Raw genomic sequence first — 19,245 nt, forward strand, 5'->3', positions numbered from 1 at the left:
GCACCAACCCATCTATCAATCTCACACACCCCTTTTCCCTCACTCGACCCCGAGATACTTAAGCTCCACCACTTGGGGCAAGAACTCTCAACTGACCCGGAGAGAGCAAACCACCTTATTCCAGTCGAGAACCATGGCCTCAGACTTGGAGGTGCTGATCCTCATCCCAGCCGCATCACGTGTCTCATGTGTTCCCGTTAATTCGTTCATTGTAAATATAGACGCCGTGTAAATCATATCTCCCTCAGACTGTCGCAACCTTTTGCTTGTATTCTCCATTGACGATTGCTTTTAATGTGGTTGTTTTTATATTGATATGTCTCGGTGGTTGTATGTTGCAGGTGGTGTGGGCGGGGTCTCGCTCCGCAGTGGTCAGTAGCAGCGATCAGAAGTGCTCCTGACCTCATAAAACAAAACAAACATGAGCAGCAGCTTTTGCATCACAGCTGCAGAATTCCGAGCAGCCAAGATGCGAAGCAGCTTTCAGGAATGAAGAAAAGCAGTTTTGTGTCTGCGAACACGCGAGAGGTTGCCATTCCAGTTTGAGAAATGTAACACGGTGTGTGAAAGTTTTTCCATAGACGGAAGCGATAAGAGCAATATAAAGAGCCTTTATATTGCACCAAGCCGCACGTCATTGTAACGGTGCCTTTCCATTTCATTGGTTCCTCTCCGGGGCTGCTGATCCGGCCTCGCTATTTCAAGGGTTCCTCAAGGGTTTTCAAGACTGGTGACGTCCCACTACTAGGAAAACAGCTCAGGATGGAATTTCACTTGAAGCGACTCTTCAGACGATCAGTTCTGCCATGAATTTCTTCCACTGGACGGAGCTTTGTTCAGGCAGAGCTCCAACAATCGGACGACTGTTGTTGCCTTCACACCTGCCCTGCATGGACATAGTTCACATGCCTGACATGTTCATGCTGCGCGGGCTTCATGCTAGTTCACAAGTACAACATATCCACGCCACAGCGGCGGCCACCGGCTGTGGACATGGGCCTAGTCTGGCCACTGGTCGCCTTTGGCTCATGAGGTCAGTGGGACACTCTGAGTAAAGGAAAGTCCAGTCAAAACACCATAGTTACCAAGTATTAACCGTAAACAAGCAAGTAATCGGTGTATTAATGTGTTCTCCAATTTAAATGTGAGAAAAATATATTGAATTTTTGACCTTGGTACGTCTGTCCTTCCGTCAAAAACACACAATCTGTACTTCCACATATTTCTTTTGAAAGACTGACACTCAGATATAGAAAATTAAGTTTAATAAAAAACAACAGGCAGAAAAAAAAACACATAAAAATGTACATCTAACAGTTTGGCTTTAAATCCATGTCACCACAGGGCATCCATCTGTCGTGGATGCCGGCGCTACAGGTGCATGGCTTTGGTAACGTCAGGCTTGAATATTACTGCTTTTATATTATACTTCTGAATAATACTACCATATTCACAACGTGATATTTGAACTGAACTGACTTCGAGATAAATAAAAAGAGATACAAAAGCTCGAAGGGCATGGTAAAATCCTCGAGGAGCAGACGGCTCCCTGGGAGAGTTGGGCCTGGATATGTTGTATTAGGTTCGAGTTTCAACAGCCTCACGGCGACGGACCAGATTTACTCGGCGTAGCGGGCTTTGTTCTTCTTGTTGAGGAGCTTGCGGAGGCTCTCGGGCATCAGGTACGGCCTCTCCGGGCTGCCGTCGTTCCTCTCCACGTCCTCCACTGCAACAAGAGCACAATCCATCCCATCACATCGGCTCATTTGGCGCTGGGTTTGGTCCAGAGTATGAGGCAGAGAACAGGTGAGTCTGATCAAGCAGGAGGCTGCACGTGTTACTTACATGGAAGCTGAATTAACTAAGGTGTGTCCTGCACAGATTAAAACTTGCTCCTTCAGACTGACTGCAGTCACATTCCTATCCCTGCAGAGGAAGCTTCCGGGCTACTAGTCTGCCTCCGGCTTTATCCACAGAACCTTCCTGAGACTGGGACGCACGTAGTACGGACGCTTGTCCGAACCATTGTTTACCTCCAGGTCTAGGCCTTGTTATTGGTCATGTTAATGAGAGGGAGGGGGGGAAGGTGAAGCAGAGGGTGAGTCATGAGGAGGAGGAGGAGACACAGGAAGAAGTTAAACAGGGAACAGGCACAAGCACCCACAAACAAAGCAGTGTTCCATTCAAGAGAGCAGACTCCACAAAGGTAGGTGGTGCTGGAGCATCACTCTAGGACCTGACTTCACTTCATTCTCACCCCCTGTTCGACCCCTCACCCCGTCACCTGAGGAGGAGCACCAGCATGCTCCTGGATGAAAGTAATACTTTGGGATTTAACCAGATTAGTAAGAAAAGATACGGAAGAGGCTGCTCAAGTAAATCATGTGCATCATGCCTTCAGATCTAGCGGCACCCCAACACCAAAGCAGAAGAATGTGTGAGAAGCACGAGCCCTCGGGAGATGATCAGACAGCAGAAGAGGGCGGGACTCACAGAAGCACAGGAAGAGCGTGTCGACCGCCATGGCGTACACGCTGAAGAATCCGTGCGCGATGAGGTAAGAGCCGATCACCACCGTCTGGAACAGAAACCAATTCAAAAGATGGAGACTTCCGTTTTCGGGAGCCACGCCTCACCAGGATGGGGACCCAGTAGTAGTTCAGGTGCGGAGCCGTGTCCTCAAACGCCTTCACTCTGCCGGAGAAGAAGAAGAAGGCAAAGACACCTGTGCAAACAAAGCTACGTCAGGCACCTCTTCATCCAAACATGTCCGCCACCAGGGAGACTCACCCACGAGGCCGACGACGAGCAGCTTCCCCAGAAAGAGCAGGAAGTCAGTCACCTTGTCCAGAACAGCCACTCTGTCGGAGTCCAGTTCATCCAGGTGAGCTTCAGCACGTCGGCAAGCCCTGGCTTGATCAACACCTACCTGATGATGTTCCTCATGAGGAGGAAGAAGGCATCTCTGGCTGAGGTGCAGAAGTTCTTCCCATAGATCGCGGTCTAGGAGACAGACGCCGTCAGGAACAAGGGTGTGCTGCCCCCCGCAGGGCGAAGGTGCATAGTGCGCCGTTGAGACTCAACCGAGGGCAAAAATATTGGACCAAATGAAGCGCAGATGGCTTCCCACGTCTGTTACCATGATGTAAGCGTTCCGGTTCAGGAACTTGATGAATTTCTCCAGACACCAGAAGCAGCACTTCAGGCAGCACAGCAGGAACTTGGTGCACTTGTTGTGAGCGCCTGGAAAGCAAATCACATCAAAGCAACATTATTGTCGCAGGTGAGTCTGGCTGATGTACACAGAACTGAACTGGGTGACAGTGTTTCAGACTAGCACTTGAGTTTCAGTCGGACCCCTCATTCAGAGACACTCGGGACAGATGAAGGCAGCCGTGCTGAATCTGAATCCTCATCTGGGTCAGACTGCAGCTGAAGCAGCCGGCGGACGTTGTGCTTTTAGAGAGGCGGGGTCACCAAAGCTGGCACAACCCGCACGTCGAGCGACTCACCTTTCAGCTTGTGGTCCAAATACTCCAGCAGCACCCTGATGATCTGGATGATGGACAGGAGCAGAGAGCCGAACGCCAGGGTTCCCACATGGTACCTGAGAGAGAAGCATGCTGCAGCTGCTGGCTTCCACTTGGGGTGGGCTTCCAACCCACCTGAGGCATCGGCCCAGAGAAGAGAAGACGGGGCAGGACGGCAGGTCCTCGGACTTGTTGAAGGCCCAGTAGTAGGAGGCGAAAGCTCCAGCCAGGGTCATCTGCCCCAGAGCCGTGACAAAGTTGGCGCACCAGAAGAAGAGGAAGACGTTGTAGAACTGCAGGCCGATCAGGTACTTGTGGTAGACGGTTTCTCCGCCGTAGAAGGCGAAGAGGCACTCGGAGTCGGGACACTGCGCCTTCATGGCGGTCTTGCTGTAGTTCTGGGAGCAGGAATCCAGAGGTCACTCCGCTGTGGCGGAAACCGCGAGGGGGACCTGTTGAAACTCACCGCCGGGTCGCACGTCATTCGGGAGTATTCACACTTGGACTCGTTGAAAACTTTGTACACAGGTTCATTGGAGGTGGACAGGAATCTGCACGGTCCGGTTCAGAAAAGCAACGCAACTTTTGATCAGACGTCCCATCAAGAGCGGCGTGGAAGGATACACAGCCGTGACAGCCCAGTAGGCGATGACCATGGCCAGCAGCAGGAAGGTGAAGAGCGGGTAGAAGAGCGAGCACATCATCGCCCCGATGGCTCTGCAACAGGAGAGAAGAGCGCCATGACACATTCAGCCAGCGGGGGGCGCTTGTTAAAACAGGAAAGGAAGTGACTCATCAACGGCAGCTGCACTTGAGAGATAACTTAGTTCGATGAGGTTAAATGGAAAGCTCAGTCTCCTCACTTTGGGAGGACTTTACAGGTATGAAAGCCCCAGCTGTTCTCAAACCTCACAGATTTAAAAGTTTAAAAGAAACAAAAGGAGCATTTTCAGATTCAAGCACGAGCAAAGTGTCAGCACGACTCGTACTTGCTGCCTTCTTTGATGAGCGCGATGGCTATGAGGATCCTCTTCCTGAGGAAAATGAGGATGAGGATAATGATGACCTCCACGATCGCCAGGATGATCACTGGGAGAGAAGAGGCAGACATCAGACGTCGGGGAGGGTTTCAAAGGCTGACTCATGTGTTACGGACTGAAGGCCAGCCAGGTCTGTCTGATCTGCAGGTAGACCGTGAAGTCGGTCTGGAAGCCCAGGTCCTGCAGGGTAACGTCGGCCCCGGGGCGGCCCTCCAAGGCAGCGTACTCCATGTAGCAGTGGAAGATACCTGGTGGAAGGATGGAGTCACGGAGGAGGAGGCAGAAGCAGACAGTACTTGTCAAGTTCAGCTACTGACCGTATCCGATGACCAGTATGACCAGGGCGATCATGACCCAGACCATGACCCCAGCCAGGAAGCGCATGAGGACGATGAAGAGCAGGCTGGTCAGCATCGCGATCACCAGGCCTCTGGAGAGGAGCGGACAGGTCAGCGTCTGAGTGAGGGGCCACCCGCCACTTCACTGTTCCTCTGACTCACAGCAGGATCCAGTACCAGGACTGCGTGTAATCCTCGAAGATCTTCATCACCACCTGTCGAGCCTCGATGGCCACAGTGGCGTTCCTGAGAAGGCGACACGTCACATGAGCGGCCGGAGCACTGGGAAGCAGGCAGGGTCACTCACTTCACACCGTCCAACAGATCTTTAGCATCTCGCTTCTTCCCCGATCCATCGTCGAAGTGCGTGTTGTTGCCCACCGTGATCACGCCGTCACGCTGGCCCAGCGCCGGGAAGCACCGACGTGTAACTGGAGGAGCAGCAAGCGTGAGCTCTTACATGAAGCCAGCAGAACAGAGAAGCACAGTGCACGACTCACAGGACTTGCTGGGCATCAACATGGCAGGACAGAGGCCCAACGCCAAGATCTGCGTTACTTTCTGAGAGACAGCAGCCACAGCAGGTGAGAGGCCAGCAACAGAGAGGCACCGACGCTGCACCTACCATCGAGTCAGGCACGCCACTTTTGCAGAACTTCTTGTAGTAGCTGAAGTCCTCTGTGCTCTTGAAAGCGTTGATTAAGGTCAGGAACCGGTCGGGACACTTCTCCACACACATCTGCCCAGAGAGACAAGTCCACGGGTCCAAAACCAGCTGGTTGTTGAGCAGTAAGTGGGAGACGCACCTGCGTGGTGGGACACTGGAACTCCAGCAGCACCATGGGGCTGGCACACTTCATGATGTTGAAATAGAACAGCACCGGCTTCTTCCTGCAGGAACATCAGGAGCATTTCTTCAGGACTGAAACATGCCAGCATCAATGGAACACTTTTTTAAAATCTTTTTTTATACGTGCCGGCCACTGAAGGACAATACAACTCATTAAAAATGGCTCTGTAATGCAAATGTTTCATTCGTGTGACTGTTGCGCCTCGAAGAAACAAGACTGAATGTGTCAGGAACGACAAAACAATTTGATAACTGTGAGTCTGAACGAGCAAACAATCCGGAAGTGTTGTCAAAAACACAACACAGGGATCCATATTCCTCTTAGTCAATCTTTTACCATCAACAGACCAGATGTTTTTGTGGGTCCACCTCACAATACTGAGTCACACACAAACTGACACACACTTTCTTCTTAAGTTGACTCAAGCTCCTCCTCCTCCTCCCCAGCATCAGGCTAAAACACTGGGGTTCAGCCTCGCACAGTTCTTCTATTCTCTTTGACGAAGAATGGTGTCAGAAGTGGGATGGAAAAGTGACACCAGTTTGGTCGATGGAGGCTGAGGTACCAAGGGAATAATAGAGAAACAAAAATCGTGCAGCAGGTTCAGGGCCTCAGCTGGGATAAGGAAGAGGGTTCCCCTTCCGAGGCATCTCCCATTCCAGGTAGCTATCTATGCATAGTCGCGCTCCATGAGAAGGTTTTTCCCACCGTCTGTGATGAAGATGGCTCCATCACAATCTGTTGACACCACATCTTTCAAGCCTATATTCGGACACTACAGTTGAGAGTCGGTATCACACTCCTGGTATCACACAATACGAGCCGGGAAGCGGAAAGTGACTCACTCCAGTGGGGTTCCGGCTTGCCCACAGAACTGCCCTTCACTGTCAGTGGGATAGATGACCTTCCGGGGGTCCCCCTGGGTCCAAGCTGCAGCAGAAATAGATTCCAGATTCTCATGTGCGCTCACATTTTCAAATCATTTCTGTCCGTTTCCTACCAAGGATGCCGACGGCGATGTAGCCGAGGACCGCGAGGACGAAGAGGATGCAGCACACGATGTCTGTGCAGCTCCTGGACGGGTCACCAGTGGAGGTCAGAAAAAGACTCAGAGAAATGAACGGGGAAAAAAAGCTCACCTGTTGGCGATCGGACCCCTGAAGTTGGCGTCATACTTTCTGGGCTCGCCTGCAAGGCCAGAGAACATCATCCAGGAGCATGTTTGGGTGGTTTCACCGCATCAACACTCATTATGTTCCATGTTTTGTAACTCCTCTTCCTTCTATTCTTCTCTCCTGTGTTGGCCGACCCGCCCGGCAACCCGACAAATTCCTCCCCTGCGACTGCTGCGGGGCGAACCCACGAGACTGCCGGGCGGCCACCAGAGGGAGTGGTGTTTGCTGTGGTCTCAGGTGTCATGTTGAGGTGTCATGTTGACAGAGGATCCCGGGAATCAAGATACACAGCCAAATGATCCAGTAGCGCTACTGAAGGTGTGTGATTTAAGAGTGACAAATCATTTTCCTTCCCATGTTCAACTTTAACTTGGCTCCTTTCAAAATATACACATTGAAATATTAAGATATAGCTTACTTTATATCGCCTGCAATACCTTCCTTTCAAATTACACTGTTTTTAAATGACTTTTTTGTGGGGTTTATTTTTTTCCAGTTTTTTTTTTTTTTACATTTTTCAAAATCTTTTTTTCATGACTAAAACCATGTTTATACCCCACAATAATTTTACTTAATTTCTTAGTAACCAGCCCTCCCACCAGTTAGACCACATCATTTGTTGGAACACTTGGTTGGCAGCTTGGTTTCTGCTTTAACACTGCTTTGTTTATATTATAATCTATCATCAATTTATTTATGAAACTCCTCATTTGCTAGCAAGATAATTCAGAAATGGATAGTTTTTGAGGGATTTTTAGCCATAGAAATATTCACTTCATCGTGAAAGAATGGAATATAACATGATCAGAACTTTGAAAACAGGTACAACAATGAGAGAAAACACAGGCTAGGTAGAAACTAGGTCATGTGGAAAAGGGGGAAAATTTACACTTATGAAAGCCATTCAGAAAGTGCATTTGCAGAAAAGGGGTTCCGCATTCTCAATGACAAAGGTATATTTAAGTGTATATATCCTGCTGCCAACATCAAATCGAATGAATGTTCAGCAGGAGTGGGGTTTATTTTGGCGTGCCATTCACGTGAGAAGCCGAGCAGCACTGCTGCTGCGTCTCAGATCAAGGTGTAGAACCACTTCAAAAGCTTTGCAAACAAGTGATTCCACTTCTCATACTGGGATGTTGAGTCACTTTCAAGACAAGCTTCCTCCACGCTGAACCCATCAAGTCCTCAAACGAACCGCAGTTACATTTCCAGCGCAGCAACAGCAAACCACAGCTGCGACACACAAGACAATCAGCTGCCTGCTCCCGCTCTTATCACACACCCAAACTTTTCCCAGAGATCAGGACGCCACGGCTCAGCGCGTCGACACAACCCACGCTGCAGAAGTGAGACAGCGCTAGTCAAGTGTTTTACCATGTTTTCCATAAAACTCTCCGTTCTCCTCGGGCATCTTCCCTGGCTCTTATGATCTCCAAAAGCCCTTCCTCCTGGTCGGCTCCACTCTCTCCAGCGGCGCGTTGATCCGGATCACCGAGAGTGAAGAAGCCGAGCTGCCGAGGAGGGAAAAAACCAGTCGGACCTGTCCCTGAATAGCTGCGAACGCTCCACCTCAGACTTCCCCCGCTGTGTTTATCCTGAAACAACTGCTCCTCTCCAATCTGTGCTCCACCTGTGAGGCTCCACCCACCGGCACAGACCACGTCTGCTGCCACACACTGACCCTGGCTCAAGGGGAGTCCGGCAGGTGAGGGCCAGTGGAAGACAAAGACATGTTTGGACAGAAAACTCCAGCACACGGTTTGGTTTTGGAGGGTGACTAACACACCAACATCAATATTTTAAGTTAAATGTGATGCTATAGAGCAGGGGTTCATGGATGGCCAACGAGAGGGCCGCAAAAAACTATTTGTTTTGCACATTTTGGGCCGTGAGACACTCAGTTCTAATACATGAGCCACGTATGGTGGCAGCAGTGACACACTGAATAGACTTGACAGCTGCAGATCTGTGACAGTTCACAACTATGGAGAAGTTCTTGGAAAGAAAAAATGATAAAGAAAGTGATGCTGCTTTCCCAACAGTCAACTCTGTTCCTGAGAGCACCTGTCGAAGCAGTTTTAAAATTAACTGGAACGGCGATATGGCAATACTTTCATTGACACTTACTTATATGTTCTATGGAGTTTAAATACATTATTTTTCTGTTATCATACTTAGACATGGATTTTATATATATATATATATATATATATATATATATATATATATATATATATAGCTTTTCTCAACAGTTTGCATCAAGTGTATTTTTTCCCTTTTTTTCTTTAGTAAATGTGACGAACACGACCTGCACCTGGTTCTGCTGCTGGATGGACTTTTCTATGACTAATATCTTTGCAGTGATCACATGTTTCATGTCATTTCACAAGGTTTTGGTTTGTTTACGTGTACGTAGATTAAATATGGTTGTTGATCACAAATCAAATCAAGAGTCACGAATCAGTTCTGGTACTTGAACGGGCCCCGGGGCCATTTGTTCTTGGAAAGGTCAAAAAGATTCAGAATCACTGCTATAGATCATAGGAACAATTCAGAATCGAGGGAATTTTCTGCTCTTCTGCGAGCATTTCAACAGGAAGTGGTGGCAGCAACTTTCCGCTGCTTCTATCTAACCAGTTGAATGTGTAGTGCTACAGAGTGATGCACTTTTTGCGATCATGTTCTCTCTCACTTGCTTGCTTTCAAAATGACGGGACATTTCCATGCACTCTTTGGTGCTCACGTCCAGCCCAGCAGTTGGCGCCGCTGCAGTTTTCCAACTCCATCCACTTGATGGCTCAGAAACCGAGCCTGGCACGCTGAGCGGAACTGGACATGCTTATGTTTTGGCATCAGAACGACGGCGGTCGGCCTCGTTCCTTTTCACTGTGCTAATCCCAGAGCGGGGTTTAGATGCAGACGGGTTTGCTGTGATGTCAGCGCTGTGAGTTGAATGGTGACATGGCCTCAGCAGTGTCAGCACATGACTCACGACAAAGACATTCCAGCCTAAATCGCCACAACTAAAACTACCAAGAGTATGGGAATAAAAGTTTGAAGCTGTCAGTCGGCTGGACTCATGACTGGAGGAAGACATTTTGGAGTTGTCTGGGGGCAGAGATCAGGTGACTCGATTTATACCCGCGTCAGGATCTGTAGGCTAATCTGTATAAAAATGAGGAGAGGCTCCACACGAGCACTAGTTTTGATCCGAGGCCAATGACTTAGCTGTGTAAGCAGCGTGAGAACAGACAACAAAACACATCCTGTTTTAGTTCACTCAACGACTCTGCGATAATGACAGCTGAAGGGAAGTCAGTGAAGGTGATAGTGAACTGACAAACCCATGTCCAGCTCAGCTGCTGAGCTTCAGACTGTCTGGTTTGCTCGGCTGCTGAGAACATGCTGCAGTGTTTAGCAGTGTTCCTGGAGTCACATGATCTCGCCTGGCCCTCCAGATCAAACGCTTAAGTGGAAACGGGTGGCAGCACTCATGATGTTTACTTCTAGTTTTTGCCCAGCTTGAGACAAAAAAACAAGAGAAATGGATGAAGAGCTTGGATTCAAAACAAGCTCAAGAAGTGCATGCACACGTTGACAAGGAAAGTCTCTGGACTCAAGTTTCCAGATTCTCTGAATCTGGCAGCTAATGACAGACGCGCAGCGAAGGGCATGGCTGAGGCAGATCCTGTCATTGAGGTTTCTCCATATATCTCAGCCCAAACTGCTCCAACACGTGAGGCAAAGCTGCAGCCCAGCGCGTTCACAGGGAAAGACAAGGCGTCACTTTACAGCCGCCAGGATTTTACAACTGGACTCCCTCAAACAATCGTGCCAGACTTTCCACAGCTGCTGCCATCATGGTGAAAATGCCCCCGCAGATATGCATCTCAGGTCTCACCCTCAACTTTCCTCTCCAATCCTCCCCCACAAACGCTTCAGATACAGCTCAAATTCTGACACGCTCGTTGTACTACACCGAGATAAAAGTCAACAATCTTCAGCTCAAACTTCGAGACGTCTATTTTGGTCCTGAGATCTGTAACCTGAGCTCCAGTCAGTGGTCAGCTCTCCAAGTGTCTGAAGGAGCAGCAGACAGTTCAGATCTGTTCAGGACCAGATGCAGCAACACGTTTCCATTGCTGGGTTGTCGTATGTCAGTTGGCTACTTTGCATCCTGATGCATTCATCGATGCAAACCAGCCACGAGGCTGCAACATCAGGGAGTCGTGGGTTTGAATCTCAGTGATCATCAGCGTGAGTCCTTGTTGCCACTATCTGATCCATCTGAAGTCATTTGTTTTTATTTTTTTAATAGGTAAATCTGGTGGGTGCAGGTCTAAAGTCAGTGGGAGTCGATCAGAGAAGCCCTTTACTGCACCCACCCAAATCTGTTGCTCCCCTTTCTCCCCTCTTTTAGCACCAAATTTGGTCAAACGTAATGACAACTCTGAATTCATTTTAGATGTTAATGGCTTGCTTTTGTTGCAGAGATCTCATGTGCGGTGAACGCATCATGAGCGTACGTCCCGTACTCTGTGAGGCCAGCTCCCGTACACAACTGTGAACTGGCCGGCGTGTTCAGACCGGGAAGAAAACTGGTTCAGAACCCGAAAAGTTGGTTCCATTTCGCAAACCGTGACATCAGCAGTGGGTGTGTCGTATTCTCTGTTTACAAAATGAGAACCAAGGCGGGGGTGAGGAGGCGTCCGACGTAATCGCCAACTGCATCTCCGCATCATCAAAAGTCGACGCATGCTTGACTGCTGGATGAAAATAAATAATGGCAGCAAATGTCTTCAGAACATTGGAGCGGCTTGTCTAAGCCCTCCCATTCAAGTTCCCCTTCAACTAGCATGAACGCTCGCTGGTTTGCTAGAAAGCGCTGAGGTTCTGACTATCCAGTGTCAGTGCGACAGAGGAAATGCAAGGGACAAAACAGTTTATTGCTCCCTCCTGGGACGAGTGAAAAGGAAGACACTAAACCTCTGATGAAAACATGGCTGAAAATGTGAGAAACAAACGGAGCTTCCCGACCTCACCGACTGGTTGTGCCATATAAACGGCATCACTCTGAGTCCTGCCTAACAAGGCAGCTCTGCACCGGTGACTGGAGCGTCAACACGTGTTGCCTCTCTTGCAACTCTTCACTCTTCAGCGTCTGAGCTCCACAGGGCCTATCAGCCGTAACACATCTTTCAACTCGCTCTGACTTCCTGTTTACCCACACACAGAAGGCCCGGTCCTTCACTTCGAATAAAAGTGCAGAACTGCCATTCATGACATTTGAACACAAGAAAGCCTCCATTGTTGAGTAAAAACACTCCGATTTTTAAAGCGTTACATGCGCTTTCTGTCATCGTCGTTCACTCCAGTTTCTGAGGCAACAATCTGGAGGAGACCAACCAGGTTGATTCGCATTGAAACACCAGCATTAATGACTCAGTTAGAAATGAATGTGGACACTCTATGGCCAGATTATCGGCTGTGTCCTGACCCTTGAACAGAGGATTCAACCAGAGACGGGTCTTCAGTTGGTTGAGGCTCAAACCCCAGCCACTAGAACTAGAAGTCCATGCTGTTTGAAAAGTTGCTTAACAGTTTTAAAGATGTACTGTGAAGTCTGTTGATAAGGCCTGGCCTATCATATTCAGCGTTCATCTAAGTTTGTAGTCACATGTGAAAAATTGGCCCATTTTTTCCTTCACTAAGCATCACTTCCTGCAAACGTTTACCTTGACCTTCTCACTGACCTCCGGCTAACCATCACTTTCCAACAGTGTTCCTCAGTCCCTTTAACAGCTCCACACAGGTGGATTTGAAGGACTGGGCCTTGGCCACCATCTTCACCAGGCATCACTCCCTTGGGACTTCTGTCTCCGGGGACAAAGATATCGAGTATGGAACCGATATGAGACACTACTGACTCAGTGCAAAAGTCATTTCAAGCGATTTACGCTCATAAAGTGACGTACTTGAGCGATCTTGACCATCCTCCCAAGTCACACCTCTTCACGGCTGCTTCCTCCATCCAGAGGTCAGAGAGCACCAATGCAAAGGAGCATTACTGAAAATGCCACCATCACTGGAGGCTCTTTTCAAAGACATGACTTCTTCACTTCATCCATTATTGGCTTTGTAAACATGAAAGCCTGATACTGTATAGTTATGCAGAAGTGTGTTACTCCAGGGGCGGCAGTAATTACACACTGCACCGCTTTAAAACAAGGGTGTGTCCTGGCTCTTTACACGGGTAGATGAGATGGAAAGGTAGTCATTTCCCCTCAAACCAAATTCAGTCGCCCACACTGTTTGTAAAAAGAGCCAAAGGTCAGCAGTGATAGTCTTTGTCCTATACATAGCTGGGCGTCATCTCAGCTGCCACCGCCTGTTAGACCAGCGTGAGGAATGTGGCAGCGACTGGACAAGCACGAGCATCAGCTGCGACAGCTTGACAACAATAAGAGCAAACTTCAGGTGCACATTGGCTGCTAATCGATTCAGCAGGTGATGCGAACTCGCAAGACGTTTGCATAAGCCAATACGAGAAGTCAAGTTTGTGTAATTGAAGGCGAAACGCGGAAAACCAAATGATGTAACTGATCAAAATGGACTTTAAACTGAATCGTAAGCGACAAGAAAACACTAAAAGTAGCATTTAAACGCTGGTAAACAGGCGAAGACCCAGATAATCGAGCAAATAAACGCACAATGCGCGCGCGCCTGACAGTCAAGAAACGTACCATACTTCGCTCTTTCCTCGAGTTCCATGGTCTCGCAGTTCTTCGACTCTGCAGAAGCTCATACACGATAACAAGGAGTGTGCCCAACCTCGTGGCGCGTTGTTGTCCCCAGTTTCTTTACGTCCGACCACTTGATCGAACTCCGCTCCAAAAGTTTGTCCTACTGTATTTTAAAGGGGCTTCGCAAGGAGATGCGTCTGAACCAATCACAACGCAGGGTTTTGAGATTGACGTTCCTAAAGACCAATGGACAGCCAGAGGTGGGATCGCGGTAAACCGCATACCGTTATCTCGTTTAGCGTCGAAGGAGCGGCGAACTGCGACGTAACTTCACCGATATCAGGGTTTATGAAGTTCAGTCTACAAAAAAAACTAATACACTAATAATACATACGCGCAATACAGAACCTTGGTTTCATTCTCGAACTGATAACAAGGCATCCATAAATCCATTGATATATTGATGTTTCGTACATGATTTTCTTAAAAATGCGCCACAATCTCACATGGACATTTTGTTCTCATCTAAAATAATGAAGGGTCAGGGATGGGGTTAATATCTCATGAGAATACTACTCATTTATCAGTTACACACTCATGCTTTTTTTTTAAATATGCCTCTATTACATCGAATCGGATTTTCTTGACACTGTTTTTTGTTTTTGTTTGACACGACAAAGGAAATCCATTTTAAACATTTTATATATGACGAGGAAACCTCATCAAAGTGTCACTCACGAACACGCACGCCCCCGCCAATCGACCAATCAGAGACGACGACATGCAGCGCGAATGGTATTTAGATATTTAGGAAATATAAACGCACCCTCAAATGTGATTAAATAGCTTCCCGTTTCTTCCTTTGTATTTTCGCGTCACTTTGAAGTGCTATTTAAATCTTGCTGAAGTTGTTCGAGTCTTGCGTGATGACGTCATCTTGCGTGAGGTCTACGTCATCTCTCTGGTCGCCGCTGAAGGACTGGCGAAGCTGTTGACAGGTAAACACACGTCGAACTCGCCCCCCGCTCCATTCGAACATAGCGAGTTATATTTCGGTTAACTTCGGTTCTCTTGGAACGCCGTATTGTTATCGACCTTCACGTTCATGCAATGAGAGTTGTCCCAGGCTACTGGGTTAGCTTGATTAGCCTAGCATGTTGGCACACCAGCTGCGAGCTTGGTGCCTATAGAAGTCATTTACATGCGTTACATTGGGAAGAAAACGTTTCTACATTGTGTACAAACTATTACTACCGCATGCATATGAGTTGATGGTCAAACTAGCCTTTAAGGAGCTGAAAAAAACGGTGAAAACTGTAACAAAATCTGTATGTTTTGATGGAGTATCATCGCGAAGAATGATTAAAAACGTTGAAAAACTACAGTCCTCTATAAACCGGCAACAGCTCACATTAGCTCTGCGGTGCAGACATTTATGATCGCCTCTATAATAAAGAAATCTGAGCCACACCCACACAGACCTGTTGATCTACAATAGAACCCAGATCAGTTTGCTTGTTCTCTCCTCAGATCCCGCCATGGCTCTAAGACGCGTGTGTGGCCTTCTGGCCAGACCTCAGAGATGTGCCATCATGTCGCTGTGCAGAGCTCGAGGAAGCGCCGCCCCAGCCAGCCAAGGTCAGGCCCAGTGTTGCTGTAGAGTCTGACTGGATAACATGTACCCTCAAAGGCTGATAATAAACTGTGTGGTGTTTCAGTGGCAGAGGAGGCTGTGAAGAAGGCAAAAGCACGTAAGTTATTATCGTCACTCTTTTTTTTTAGAGTTTTGGAATTTGTGCTAGTCAATGCTGCAGCTTTCTGAAAATGTTTAAACAGCCAAAGTTCAGTTTAACTGGCGCGATGCTCTGGAGCTGGAGGGTCAGCTGACGGAGGAGGAGATCATGATCCGGGATTCCTTCAGAACGTACTGCCAAGAAAAACTAATGCCTCGTATAGTTCTGGCAAACAGGAATGAAGGTGAGCGTGGTTTTATGTGTGAAGATCTAAGCTTATCTCTGTTGAACCGAAGCATGATGTGCAATTCCTTCCAGTGTTCCACAGAGAGATCGTGTCTGAGATGGGAGAGATGGGCGTCCTCGGCCCCACGATCAAAGGTTGGATCAGATCTACTGGACTCGTCCACACTGTTGTTATAAAAGCAGGTCAATGAGTGTCTGATCAGAGGGACACACACGGCTGTTGACGCGACTGCAGGTTGGATGACAGCCATAACAAACCAAGGGCCAAGTTTTATAAAACAATATAGTCACAGGCCTTCTGACCTGTAATGGTGGATCAACTGTGAGAACTTTGGTCCTCTGGTAGCAGCCGTTGTTTTTCATCTCCCTGTTGGATCATTTATGCCTGGTTTCTGTCGTGTCCACGCAGGCTACGGCTGTGCCGGCACCAGCTACGTGGCCTACGGTTTGATCGCCAGGGAGGTGGAGAGGGTGGACAGCGGCTACCGCTCCGTCATGAGTGTGCAGTCCTCGCTGGTCATGCATCCCATCTACGCCTACGGCACCGAGGAGCAGAAGCAGAAGTACCTGCCAAGACTGGGTAAGTGCTTCGTGTGACTGAGTTAAAAACAGCACTCACTATGACCCTCGCTCTCTCAGCTCGTGGAGAGATCCTAGGATGCTTCGGGCTGACGGAGCCGAACCACGGCAGCGACCCGGCCGGCATGGAAACTAGAGCCAAGTACAACCCGTCCAGCCGGACCTACAGTATCACCGGCTCCAAGACTTGGTGAGCAGAGCGCAGCACGTTTAAACGGTTTCATCTCATTTAAATAAGATTTATGAATTCGAATCCAAAATAGATATCTTGTTTTGTCTTTATTCTCCCCTCCGTTTTTTATGTATATCCGCTGTTACCTAAACTGTCCACACGATGGTGCTGCTGCAACTAGAGCGCCGCAGTCTATTTTTAAGCTTCACTATCACAGCGTTTTTCAACCTGGGTGCCGACTGTCAGGTGTGTCTACTACGCTCTCTCACTCCACTCTACTGTAGAGCTCCAGTGCATTGATGCGCTGATCTTTCCGTCAGTCAAAGCAGCGCTGCTGTGGTGCGCGGCGCTCCTCGTCCCACACACTCACAGCCAAGAAGCCGCTCACATACGCAACTTCCTGCTGTTTTTAAAGCTGGTGCGCCTCTAACTTGACCACACACTTTCACTACAGAACCATGGAGGGAGGGAGGGAGGGATCCTAGTCGGAGCCGCGACACCAAAGACTGTCTGCACCGCAGAGCTAACGGCTAATGTGACGTCTCACTTCGACAAAGTGTCACAGTCAAAGTTTGCTCTGTGGTTTAAAAGTTGCTGAAAACCTAAATGCACAACAAAATAAATGTGCTCCGATTCTAATTGTTGAGAGAATGAGTGGAACCGTTTCCGTACCTCTTTCCTCATCAGGATCACCAACGCGCCAGTGGCTGACGTGGCAGTGGTCTGGGCCAAATGTGAGGACGGTAAAGTGCGCGGCTTCATCCTGGAGCGTGGGATGAAGGGGCTGTCCACGCCCAAGATCGAGGGGAAGTTTTCCCTGAGAGCCTCGGCCACCGGGATGTTGGTCATGGATGAGGTGGAGGTTCCTGAGGAGAACCTGCTGCCGCACGCGTCTGGCCTGGGGGTGAGTGCCTCAACCGTCTCGTGGTGGAAACTGCGGTGCTCAAGTCCTGCTCTTCCTCAGGGTCCGTTCGGATGCCTGAACAACGCCCGCTATGGGATTGCCTGGGGAGCGCTGGGGGCTGCCGAGTTCTGCTTCCACGCCGCTCGCCAGTACACGCTGGACAGGTCATCTCCACGCTCCACTCTGTTCTTAATGCCAGAGCACACAGAGAATCCAGCTCATGGGGAACAGGCTCCCCTGACCTTTCAGTGACACACAACACACTTGGACTGCAGTCTCATTCAAAGCTGGATCACCTTAAACATGTGTGGTGTTTGTCCCAGGATCCAGTTCGGCGTGCCTCTGGCCAGGAACCAGCTGATGCAGAAGAAGATGGCCGACATGCTGACCGAGATCACCATCGGCCTGCAGTCCTGTCTCCAGCTGGGGCGCCTCATCGATGCCAAAAAGTAAGAGACCCCGCTTGGTCACCGGGCGGGACCTGACCGTCCGTGTGCGCCTCGCCAGAGCCGCCCCGGAGATGATCTCCCTGCTGAAGAGGAACAGTTGCGGCAAAGCGCTGGACATCGCGCGGCAGGCCAGAGACATGCTGGGAGGCAACGGCATCGCCGACGAGTACCACATCATCCGCCACGTCATGAACCTGGAGTCGGTCAACACGTACGAAGGTGAGCAGAGTGGGACGGCTTCCCTCGGCCTCCTGACCGACTCTCCGCTCCACACCTCTGCAGGGACTCACGACATCCACGCCCTGATCCTGGGCCGGGCCATCACCGGACTGCAGTCCTTCACCGTGGACAAGTAGAGCCGGCACCAGCCTGACAGACAGGAGAAGAGACGGACAGGGTTTGCTGAATATATAGTAGAATATTGAACTAGTCCAACTAGGAAGAGATCTATTTTTGTATGACCACACACTGCTGAGTTATGATCATCTCCACACTGACGGTTTGTTACCACGTGTGTGACGGACAACTGAAGCACTTTATCAGCTCGGTCATCATGACGTCATCAGAGCGTTTCATTATTAAACTAAAATTCCATCAGTGTCCTCATGGTCTCCACCGTCCGGTCCTTCAAATTACAAGCAGTTGCATAACAGCAGAGGGTTTGGTCCTCCAGGAGGATTAGATGGATGTACACGCAACAACCCAACGGATGGATGATGCAGAGGCATCTGCACACTCACAGTGTTTGGGATTCATCGTGGTTAGTTCATGATTTGGAATTGACTCTTAATAATCCTGAGCGGACGTGTTAGAACTGGCTCCTCAGTTTTTCATGAACTCATTTTTAATTTCCATCTTTAACGACGGAATATTCTCACTGGACACAAGAGGGCGCTCGCCGCACACAAGCCTGATCCGACAATCGCCAAAATCGCTTGTGGAATGTATTTTAGCATTTTTTTTACTGTATGCAATCATTTTAGGCTGTTAGTAGCTTTTCCATACGTTTTTAAATAAAAGATGGAAGTTTCTTTTTTTGTAATAAAGGTCGTCCAGTCACACAATATTGCCAAATATATCACTAATATTGGCTCTGTCGATGACCTGATGACTGAAGAAAATGTTTTGTTTGTCAGCGAGATTTTTAGTAAACAACACGAGACCGTGTTCTGCACGCTGGCTGCAGGAATCTAGACAGAACCTCGTGAATATTAAAATGCCTGTTGGACAATTGACATTTGTCTATGGACAGGCCCCTTCTCCTCTGGATCATCTCCAGACTCTTAACCTCTCTGAATCGTTCTCTGAAGCCTGAAATCTTCAAACACCACTATTGGATCCTCAGTTTGAGATCCTCCGATGGTGCAGGTGGGTCACCGCATCGCGTGTCTGCCCCTCTCAAGTGCATGGAATGAAAGAGGCATCAAATCCGCAGCAGGGTTTCTCTGGTGTTCAACACACACAGCTGCTTATGTAACGTGG

The 19,245-nt window shown here is 48.9% G+C and overlaps 2 protein-coding genes across 5 annotated transcripts; one reads left to right on the plus strand and one right to left on the minus strand.

Annotated features, from left to right (window-relative positions):
- Nucleotides 1–1,181: 1,181 nt before the first annotated feature.
- On the minus strand, nt 1,182–14,022 carry LOC128750807 (choline transporter-like protein 2). Of its 4 annotated transcripts, XM_053851331.1 has the most exons (23): nt 13,681–14,022; nt 8,312–8,448; nt 6,899–6,947; nt 6,760–6,833; nt 6,605–6,689; nt 5,715–5,799; nt 5,534–5,647; nt 5,409–5,469; nt 5,216–5,339; nt 5,071–5,154; nt 4,888–5,000; nt 4,687–4,818; nt 4,520–4,619; nt 4,155–4,247; nt 3,997–4,081; nt 3,666–3,928; nt 3,513–3,607; nt 3,140–3,243; nt 2,930–3,003; nt 2,791–2,861; nt 2,637–2,725; nt 2,494–2,578; nt 1,182–1,726 (listed from the first exon to the last, which is right to left on the minus strand). In XM_053851331.1, exons 2-23 carry the CDS (start codon nt 8,346–8,348, stop codon nt 1,620–1,622), a joined length of 2,124 nt encoding a protein of 707 aa, XP_053707306.1. In that variant the 5' UTR covers nt 8,349–8,448; nt 13,681–14,022; the 3' UTR covers nt 1,182–1,619. The 4 variants fall into 4 exon arrangements, with proteins under 4 accessions (XP_053707306.1, XP_053707308.1, XP_053707305.1 ...); XM_053851333.1 differs by lacking the exon at nt 8,312–8,448; XM_053851330.1 differs by lacking the exon at nt 13,681–14,022 and having other exon boundaries at nt 8,312–8,666.
- A 515-nt stretch (nt 14,023–14,537) lies between these two features.
- On the plus strand, nt 14,538–18,827 carry gcdhb (glutaryl-CoA dehydrogenase b). The gene is made up of 12 exons (XM_053851903.1): nt 14,538–14,678; nt 15,211–15,318; nt 15,399–15,431; nt 15,517–15,657; nt 15,732–15,794; nt 16,069–16,239; nt 16,299–16,428; nt 17,098–17,314; nt 17,375–17,478; nt 17,638–17,763; nt 17,822–17,982; nt 18,046–18,827. The coding sequence occupies exons 2-12, from the start codon at nt 15,219–15,221 to the stop codon at nt 18,117–18,119; spliced, it is 1,320 nt and encodes a 439-aa protein (XP_053707878.1). The 5' UTR covers nt 14,538–14,678; nt 15,211–15,218; the 3' UTR covers nt 18,120–18,827.
- Nucleotides 18,828–19,245: the final 418 nt, after the last annotated feature.

This window comes from Synchiropus splendidus, chromosome 19 (assembly GCF_027744825.2).
Source record: "Synchiropus splendidus isolate RoL2022-P1 chromosome 19, RoL_Sspl_1.0, whole genome shotgun sequence".
Lineage (NCBI taxonomy): Eukaryota > Metazoa > Chordata > Actinopteri > Syngnathiformes > Callionymidae > Synchiropus > Synchiropus splendidus.